We start from the raw sequence: 10,738 nt of genomic DNA, 5'->3' as shown, positions 1-10,738 counted from the left end.
CTTGTCCCCGCCTCCCTAACCTGTCCTTCCTCCCACCTATCCCCTCCTCCCACCTCAAGCCCCACCCCCATCTCCTACCTACTAACCTCATCCCGCCCCCTTGACCTGTCCGTCCTCCCTGGACTGACCTATCTCCTCCCTATTTCCCCACCTACACTCACCTTTACTGGCTCCATCCCCGCCTCTTTGACCTGTCTGTCTCCTCTCCACCTATCTTCTCTTCTATCCGCCTCCCCCTCTCTCCCTATTTATTTCAGAATCCCCTTCCCCTCCCCCATTTCTGAAGAAGGGTCTAGGCCCGAAACGTCAGCCTTCCTGCTCCTATGATGCTGCTTGGCCTGCTGTGTTCATCCAGCTCTACACCTTGTTATCTCAGATTCTCCAGCATCTGCAGTTCCTACTATTTCATGTACACAAACTGCATCTGTTTCAGTTCAGCAAAATATGTGACCACCGTTCACTAGTTCGTTTCCTAGGGCAATGCCCAGACCACAGTCAGCCTGCATGGTTTAGAGTTTAAACAAATCTTGGCAGTTAACTGTCAATTACCACTAATGGGTGCATTCTCCATAGCAATGCTGCTAACACAGTCCACCTGTCAAACAGTCACTGCTTGCCTGTCATGCAGTACAAGTGTTCATTTTCCCCTTGAATTGGTATTTTTGCAAATTGTCCCAATGAGTGCAAGACAAAGGAGCTTCAATGTTCTTTACTGAGATGTTGGTGGCAATGCACCATCACCACAGAATAATAATATATTTACATCGTAGTTTTGGAAGCAAAAATATACTTGTATTTGACCACACTCCTGATCCACCTACTGATTAAGTTATTCTTAACTTTTCCTGTGATCTATCCCTGTTGAATTAGGACTGAGTTATGCTGAAGTCGTAATACATTTCCACGATAGGATGATTTTCGGAGTGCCTCTCGGGAGGTGCATGACTGTTTTGCTCTCTACTTTCCTTTCTTGTAGCCGTCACTTCTAATCAAGGCTGGAACCTCTCAAATCCTTTGCTGAAAGTCTCTGCACTTTCAGTTCAAGGAGACAGATGAAAATGTCAGATTTTGGAGACTGTGTCATTACCTTGAAGTGTGACACTGGCAGTGATATTTTATGCCTGCCATCAAAGGCTCTCTATCAACATAAAATCACCTTCAGAGTACTTCTAATGTTAATCACACTCATCATAAATCACAGGTTAATAATGACCACACATCAGAATGGATACTCTGATATTCAAAAAGTCTTGCCTAACTTATGGTAAAACTGAATATTTGGTATGTGCTCATAAAAGTACAATTGCTGTGTGAAAATTAATTTTCTCTCTTGGGGATTTTAGAATTTAGAAATGAAAGACATTTAAATTGCCATATTTACATTAGAAAGGTTTAAAAACACTCACCTTCACTTCGTACTCATAGTGTTCATCTTTTCCTTGTCCACGCAAGACATAACGGGGAATACTAATTTTAATAGGATCCTTTAGACTCTCTGGATCAGCCTCCTGCATTCTAGAAAACAAGTGCTACCAAAGCAAGAGAAATTTTATGTCAGTAAGAAAATAATGAACTAATGCTGTGAACATGACTGTTAAGAAATACTAAGCACCAAAATAAATAATACAGGAGTGAACATTAAAACAGGAGGAATGGCACAATTCAGTAATACAAAAGATGACAACCTTGACAAAGAAATATTAAGTTCTTGTTATAACAAAAGTACTTACAAAACTTTGATTGCAATTTATAAGTGCAAGGGTAACTCAAGATTCACAGATGTACGGCACGGAAACCGATCCTTAGGTCCAACTGATCCATGCCAACCAAATATTCTAAATTAGTCCAATCCCATTTGCCAGCATTTGACTTGTATCCCTCTAAACCCTACCTATTCACGTATCCATCCAGATGCCTTTTAAATGTTGTAATTGTACCTACCTCCATTACTTTCTTTGGCAGCTTATTCCATGCATGCACCATGCGTGAAGCAGTTGCCCCTTTAGGTCTCTTTTATATATTTCCCCTTTTAACTTAAACCTATGCTGTCTAGTTTTGGACTCCCCTATTCTGGGGAAAAGGCCTTGCCTATTCACCCTATCCAAGCCCCTCAGGTTTTTATAAACCTCTATAAAAGTCACCCCTCAGCCTTTGACACTCCAGGGAAAATAGCTCCAGCCTATTCAACCCCTCCCTATAGCTCAAACCCTCCAACCCTGCCAACATCCTTGTAAATCTTTTCACACCCTCTCAAGTTTAGCAACTTTCCTGCAGCAGGGAGATCAGAATTGAACACAGTATTCCAAAATAACTGCTCAAAATAAAAGCTTTTTTTTTGGATATAATTCCTGATTCTAAACTTCTTGGAAAACAAAGCACAACAGTTAAAGAGGTTTGAAAATAGCAGCATTCCCTTAAAATTTCAAGTATAACCATAACTGACAAACTAGTACACAAAGTAACAGCCGCCAACAGAACTGATGTATGGCATAAGTAATTTATTTTAAACTCTTTTTAATTTAAGAGCTACAGCAAAGTTCCGTCCCTTGGTTCTCAGTGATTGATTGCATTTTCAAATGCCAGTGGCTGTAGGCAGCCTAATTGCACTAGTGCACAGCACTCGAGCTAGAAAACATTAACAAACATCTAGAGATCCTTATAAGTTCCTCACTTCAGTCTGTAAATCTAAAATTAAGAACGAAGCAAAACAGATAATGAGGGGGTGTGAGGAGGGAAACAAGTGTGGATCACACAAGTCAGGAACGGGTAACTGATCTATTTTAAGTCTGAATAACTTATTCCATACCACTTATTGTGAATAACAACTTCCAAAAAGTGCTCTCCTCGCCCTTTGTGGCTGTTATACCAATATGCACCTGCTTGGTTTAAAAAAAAAAGGCATTTCTTCTCTACCATCTCTGCCTTTCAACATTTAATGGCTTTACTAGCAACTCTGCTGTCTGCTTATAACGTGGTTGCAGAAGATTTTTAAACATTTTTAATGCTAATTGGCTGTTATCCTTGAAGCCTTTCTAATTTTCTTTTATGAAATTATTCTTATACATTCTTTACATTTGCTTTGATTTTTGCTCATTATCTGCACTAGTGTTGTTCCATTTCAAGTTTGGCCCAATTTCCTATTTACCCATGGTACCTGGCTTTGACCCTTTTCCTATTTTAAGGGAATTTGTGCCCATGAATATTTTACTGGCAATCCAAGATGCTCAAGTTTTTGTTTGATTTACGAGCTCAACCACTCTGGATCTGAGAAAGTAAAACCAGGGTGTTTGTTTTTAAATTTTGAGAGACTAGAAGCCATGCAGAAGCAGAGAGACTTGGGTGCCCATGTACACAAGGAACTGAAAGCTAGTGTACAGATGCAAAACTAACCAAAAGTAATAATGGAACATCAGCCTTTAAATCAATGGGAGTTTGAATTCATAACTGAAATAAACGTTCTGTTGTCCAGAACCTTGTTCAGATCTCACCTGGAGTGGAGCACTACATTCAGTTTTCAGAAAGATGAGACCGGGGCATGGTTTCTATTTTTTTGATTTTGGAGAATCTGATAGTTGTTTCTGAACCGATAAAGAAATTCAATACGCATTTGCAAATAAATAACCTCCTCTTGCGAGGCAATTAAAAACAATTGTGCATAATCCGAAAAGCAGGCATTTCAAAAGCATTCTTTTCACAAAGACAGTTCTACAATTTATTTTTTCGAAATGCTGTGGATTGCAACTTTCAAACTGAAAGTAAGAAGATTTCTGTTCAATGAGGATATTAAAAATGATAGCTGAACTACATTAAGGCACATAACTTGTATGATCTAAACTTAGCAGAACAGGCTCACAAGGCAAAATAGTTATCTCCCGATCCTAGGATTTCCTCGACTTAAAAACATTAATTTGTCAGGAAATAGCTGTGGGTTTCTATTGCAGAGAGGGAGCACTTATTAAATGCTTGATATTAATTTTCAGCAGATAGCGAGACAAAACAGAATGCAAGCAGGTCATGGACTAGTTTTCAGTTGGCATTGTATGCCAGCGCTTCTCATGCATCTTTCCTTCCAAGATGAGCCTTCAGCCTGCCATAGTGGGAGGACTCTAGAAATATTTGTACAGTGAAAATATCAAAGCTGGCAAAGATCTTTAGGAAACTGTACTCATCTTTGCACATTCATTCACGGAAACTAAACCTTTAGGAATGTAAAAGCACTCACTCATTACTGGAAATCTCAAATCTAATTTTGTCGAAAAACGTTACTGTCACAAGGGCACAGGACTGGCTGATTGATATCATAAATACAAAGGTAGGCTGTGCAAAAAAGGAATATTGATCTGTGCACTGGAAATTTGGATTCAAGGTTACTTTTGTTGCAAAATCCTCACAAAACTCAGTTCCCTCATTAACAATGACATTTCTGCATATCTGCATTTATTGAAGATGCATTTTAATTCACTGACCAGCCTGATAACGCGAGTGTGCTGCAATTGGCAGCCTGAATCTATCAGTCCCACCAATTTAACTAAGGTCTTGACACCTAAAGATATATACTCATTTGTTTGACATCCAAACGATGAGCAAGATCTAACAGAGGACCATTATGCGTCACATCAGAAGGACAATGCTCCTTACTGATGGATTTCCAATTCCAACATGCCCATCTCTTGTCAATATAAATGGCATGCATTTAAAACACAATGGAGAGTATATACTGCAATTAAACTGGTCTCTTTGAAACAGCAGTCACATTTAATTATCATTAAATGCTCTTTTTTTGAACAAATTAACATCCGGGGATTGAATCCTAAGAAATATACTTATTTACATAAGTGACCATAAATTTCTTTTCATCTTTTACCATTTTAACATTAAGAAATAATAAAAACATAATATGAACTAGCTAATAAAATTCAGCAATGCTAGAAAGGTGGCAGGAGTTAGAGATGCATTGGGGCTTGCCTGGTATTTTGGCTGCAACGTAGTTGGAACTGTTCCTTTGCAGAACAATGGATGCTTTGAGGTTTGGTAAAACTAGGGCAAAAGTTTTGATTTTGGCAGCTCTATAAGGAATCCTGAATAAGCCATTCTGGGCCAGATGTCTAGGACTGTGTGCGTGCTTGTGGGCATTGTTTGGGGGGTGGGTTCAGATTTGTGGAAAATTGAAAGGATATCATCTAAGTTTGGATCACTGGTGGATACGTTGTCTGTGTGTTAGCAAAGAAAACGCAATAGCCCTTAAAGGACGCGCATGAGAAATATCCTAATTTCAGCAAAGTTGGCTTGCAGCTTTGTAAAAAATCTCTGCCAACATTAAATTTGATATTTCATGTTTAGTTCCTGACAGACATCATTTTTTTCCATTGCTGATAGTAACCAGAATGTACATATTACCAAATCATGATCAGAAAATAAGATTTTTCTTTTGCGTGGGAGCTGGCACTGCCGCCCAACTTACTTAACACCAGGACAGGTAAACCACCCGATGACTTCCTCAACAATTAACTCTGGCAAGTACAAGGTGATACACTCTGGAAAAAGTAACAAGACTCACTTAATGACAGGACACAAGGTAGCTCAGAGAAAGAGGGACCTTGGGGTGTCTGTCCATAAATCGCTGTAGATAGCAAGACAAGTTAATAGGGTAATTAAAGCCACATATAGGACACTTGCTTTTATCAGTCATGGCATAGATTACAAAGAGGAGAATTATACTGGAGCTGTATATGGCTTTGGTTACGCCACAGCTGTAGTATTGTGTGCAGTTCTAGTCTCTGCGCTAGGAGGAGGATGGGATTGCACTGGAGGGGGTGCAGAGGAAATTCAGTCAGATGTTGCCTGGGATGGAGTAGTTTAGCTGTGAAGAGAGGCTGGATAAGCTCGGGTCGTTTTCTTTGGAGCAGAGGGGATCCCGATAGAAGTGTATAGGATTGAGGGGCATGAACGGGGTGAGTAGAAAGCAGCTGTTCCCCTTAGACGGAGGGTCAATAACAAGAGGGCATAATTTTAAAGTGAAATGCAAGAGGTTTAGAAGGAATCTAAGGAAAGCTTTTTTTCCCCCACCCATAGGGTGGTGGGAATCTGGAATGCACAGTCTGGGAGGGTAGTTGAGGTGGGTAATCTCTCAACCTTTAAAACGATACTTAGATGAGCACTTGAAATATTACAGCATTCAACGCTACGGGCCAACTGCTGAAAGTTTGGACTAACAGGCGGATTTAGTTTAGCTTTGGCAGTACTAACTAGATGCGCCAAAGGGCTTTTTTCCTCTCTATTATATGATTCTAGATTCTAAACTTGGGGGTGAAGAGGCGGTAGGGAGTGGGAAACATGTAGGCAGCAGAGCAGGTCAGCTGCTAATTTTAGTGCTCCCGTCTTCAAACCCACCAACGAGACAAGAGTAAAATCCAGCACCACATCTATCACCTTTAAAATGAGCTTTCTGAAATGGCAAGAATAAATTAATTATAATAATGTGACAAGTGTATAATTGATTACTGTTTTGTTCATTGTACACACAAAATAATGCTCAAGTTTTAATACACAAGTTTTTGCATTCCATTTCAGTCAAACCAATACCTGCAGTTATCCACAATGTACTGTTGAGCCAACAATGAAAAATATCACTGTAATCACTTATCACTTCTGGTCTATCAAGTTAGGAGATTAGGACTCAACCTGTAATGCACCTAAACATTCTGTCACTCGACACCCAGCTACGGGACAAAAATCAAGCATGGGAAATGAACGTACACTAATGGATGCAATAAAACATTTTTTAAAGAGAGTTTTAAAAGTGTAATCTTAATAAGAAAGCTTCAGTTTTGCCAGAGTTCACACGTACTTCAGTCACTTTTCATGCAGTTTTGCTGAATGCTTCAGATCTATTGTTGCAGACAATGCCATACAAATGATACTAAGTTAACAGATTTACCATTGATATAGACATACACCCACTCAAATTGCTGATATTGGATAACCCCTATTAGTCGCAAATTGAAATGCAAATTAAACTGCTGGATCCAATTAGTAAGGGCTTGAAAAGACTTCCTTCCTCCTAAAATAGTACATGAGTTTTACACTGGTGAAAAAAGAAGTAGCAATTCAAGACAGAAAACAATGAAAAACTACCTTGTACTTCAATTTGCGTTGGTTCACATTATTTCGGAGATTTTCATTTTCCTGAAAAAGGGCCCAAAGTATTATTTCAATTCTTTCTTAAATAGCATTTGCTTTTACAAAGCCCATTAGACTGTTAAACAAGAGCAGATCTGTCGAAAAGTTCTGTCACTATTATTGCTGCAGTTCAATAGCCATCATTATCTAATGATCTGCTGTCTCATTTAAGAATCCAACCCAGGGGCACAATTCATGAAGCTTGTTACAAGGACAAAGAGCTTATTATAGACTAGCATATGAGTTTTGTGGACAAGTCTTCAGCTGTGGCAGCAAATAAAATTCAAACTATTCTTTTGGAATGGATTTTTATCTTTCCATCAGCACTAACATTAAATGCAAAACATGCAAATCTGTCACCAAATTATTAAAAATATCAGACTACAACATCAACACAGCATTAATTTCTTTACATCAGATAGCAACCTTAAAGCATGCAGCTTGCATAACTATTAGTAACAAGTCCGCGTTTTTGGTCCATCTATTTAATTTCTAGATACAGAAGTGGACATTAGTTCTCAAACTTGTTTTAAACATTTAGGTTAACACTTCTAGATACTCTAATAAATGAAAACAATTAAAACTGGTAGTTATCATAAACAGCTCTCATAACATCATTCATATATAGCTGAATATAGAAGTTATACATTCATGCACTTTTGCATGCTTTTGTTCCATCTCTCCAGTTCATTTCAGGACCTAGAATTAATGTTGAAAATAAATGTTTTGGGCTTTTTTCCCTTAAAATGTAACTTCCTTTTTAAATCTCTCTCTTTCATTCCCTCCAAAATACCCAAGTGTCCAGAAAAGCAGCAAGTGGAGCTCAATTTCCAAGTATCCCAGAACAATATTTGATTTCAAGCAAATTAAAAGTTCCCAATCATCATCCTTTAAAGGAACGAAATACTCAATGCTGCCACAAATCTTCCTGTCAAGTTAATAATTCAGTTAACTACTGGAATTTAGGCAGTTTATGACAAGTGTCACACAAATTGCTTGCTGCAAAGCACTGATGTGAAAACTGCATATAATGGCTTGGCCTTCAATTTTAAAAACAATTTACATTTTTCTGTTCACTTTGAGTCAGAGACCTAAAACCTCATTTAAATTGTGCCCAACTGCAACAACAGATTCAGCTTTCACCAAGAGGGACAAGAGTACAGTTTTGTCATGACATATACCTTTAGGAGGTTGAAGAGCCATGGCTCACATACAAATATTGCAACAGATTCTAATGGGCTCACCATGCTGGTTTAGGCACTCATTAACCAGATTATAAACAGAAAGCAAACACTGAAATCACCATTTTTTTGTATTATTTAAACACAATGGGAAAATTACAAGGAATCAAACAATATTGATAACATAATTTTATCAAATAGTGCATGACTGATTTCAAATCATTTCAGCTTCCCATTTACCAATTTTAAATTATTACACAATTGATTTAAAGCTAGTTTAAATGTTTTAATTTAATACGAATTACTAAGGACTGCAGATGCTGGAAATCAAAAGACAAAAACAAACTTGAAAAACTTAGCAGGTTTGGCAGCATCTGTGGAAAAAAGGAGTTAAGGTTTGAGTTTAGTGACCCTTCCTCAGAATGCCATTCTGAAGAAGGGTCATTGGAGTTGAAACGTTAACTCTACCCTCTTCACAGATGCTGCCAAACCTGCTGAGCTTCTGCAGCAATTTTGTTTTTTGTTTAAAACAATTAGCACTGGATTATTGGACACTGTACTTCCACTGAGCTCTGGGCAGAGTCATCTGTCCAGTGGTTGTAAGGGTACTACAGATGCTGGAAACTGAAAATAAAATCAAACTGCTGGAGAAGCTCTGCAGGTCTAATGGCATCTGCGAAGACAGAAACAGAGTTCCTCTGCTGTTCTTTACAAACAGAATTTGTGAAATACTTCTGAGCAGCCGGTGGGTGTTGGGCGGCAGCGGCTGCTGGAATAATCCATGCACCTGAACCACCATTCTGCATCTCCATAAGTGACGGAAAGGATACGTAAACTTTCAATGTTTCAAACCAAGAATTTTCTATTTCAGAGAACTGTGACAGAGCTTGATAATTTTTTAAATATAAAGGGAATTAAGGGACATGGAGACAATGCAGACCAGTAGAATCAGGTAAAAGATTAGTCATAACCTCATTAAATGGCTTAGCAAATTCAATGGGCCAAATGACCTATTTCAGGTCCAATTTATATTTTTCTTGAAGAGCTAGGGCTTCTGTCACAAAGCAGGAATCATTTCTTGTAATAAAGAAACCCGTACCACATTCTGCACAGAAAATATTCTGCACCAAAGAAAAACCACATATCAGTGGAAGTGAAGTGGTAAACAATCTGAAGACGGGTCCAGACCCGAAACGTCAGCTTTCCTGCTCCTACGATGCTGCCTGGCCTGCTGTGTTTATCCAGCTCTACACCTTGTTATCTCATAACAATCCGAGATTACTTGGTTGGACACATGTTGCCAGTTGTATATGTTATTTGGGTATCCAATAATATTTAAGAACTGGGCATTAATTGTGAATTCATTTGCGCTCATAGAAGCAGACAAATAGTGGTTGACAGGGTTTGGGGTGCGCGTCAGGTGATTAAAAAAGTGCGTAACAAATAGATTCCTATTCCATTTTAGGAGACAGGTTTATCATGTATAGCTTCTGGCTCTAAATATGCATATTTAATGATCATCAATTTTTATTTTGCATCCTGAAATCTATAAGGAATCTTGCTTTCTCACCAATTCTCTTCACTGATTTTCTTGCCATTTCTCTTGAAGATGTTCACTTCTCACTGTTGGACTACTCCAGAGACCAATCAACTTGCTGTAACTTTCAAAAGTCATTATTTTATTGTCACCAGATGACAACTTGCACAGTGCCAGCAAGAATGAAGAGTGAAAGTGGTAAATATCCCCCTTCTTAGTCTATTTGGATGCAAAGAGCAATGGCTGTGCTCCCAATAATGACACTGCCGAGATCAGAATCCCAAAAGAAATTTGATCCCAGGATCTGCTACGTGTTGTTTAAACTCACTTAAATCAACAGCAAATTCTTATTGGCACTTTTAGAAATCAAATACTGTATCATCTATCTGCTATAATAAAACAAAAGAACTGCAGATGCTGTAGATCTGAAAGAAAAAAAATTGCTGGAGAAACTCAGGTCCGGCAGCATCTGTATAGAGAAAGCAGAGTTAACATGGAGTCCAATGACCTTCTTCACAACACTGGGTTACTGGACTTCAAACATTAATTCAAATTCAGCAGGCGTGGCAGCATTTGTGAAGAGAAAACAGTTACCGTTGAATCCAGTGACCCAGTGTTCTGAAGGTGGTCATTGGACTCCATGTTAATTCTGTTTTCTCTCTACGGATGCTGCCAGACCTGCTGAATTTCACCAGCAATTTCTGCTTTTGTTTATTTTATTTATCTGCTGATTTTCTTACAATATCATAGGAGGTGCATGTTCAGGATACCAACTCACTGAGGTGCCATTTTAAACATGGTTTTATAACAGATGATTTAACGTTCAACCACCGAAATCAAG

The 10,738-nt window shown here is 38.5% G+C and overlaps 1 protein-coding gene across 2 annotated transcripts in view; it reads right to left on the bottom strand.

Moving 5' to 3' along the window:
- The window catches only part of kif16ba (kinesin family member 16Ba), a 116,864-nt gene that overhangs the window by 45,249 nt on the left and 60,877 nt on the right, over window positions 1-10,738 (bottom strand). For both annotated transcript variants that reach the window (XR_007262863.1, XM_020516096.2), the window contains exons 22-23: window positions 7,135-7,185; window positions 1,407-1,529 (exon numbers count right to left, since the gene is read on the bottom strand). Coding sequence is in view for 1 of the 2 variants with exons in the window: in XM_020516096.2 (XP_020371685.1) it covers window positions 1,407-1,529; window positions 7,135-7,185 (174 nt within the window). In the remaining variant the exon portion in view is untranslated. The remainder of the gene's footprint in view (window positions 1-1,406; window positions 1,530-7,134; window positions 7,186-10,738) is intronic.

The sequence above is a fragment of the Rhincodon typus genome, chromosome 9 (genome assembly GCF_021869965.1).
Source record: "Rhincodon typus isolate 14 chromosome 9, sRhiTyp1.1, whole genome shotgun sequence".
In the NCBI taxonomy this organism is placed as follows: Eukaryota; Metazoa; Chordata; class Chondrichthyes; order Orectolobiformes; family Rhincodontidae; genus Rhincodon; species Rhincodon typus.
This window is presented reverse-complemented; position numbering and strand designations above follow the sequence as displayed.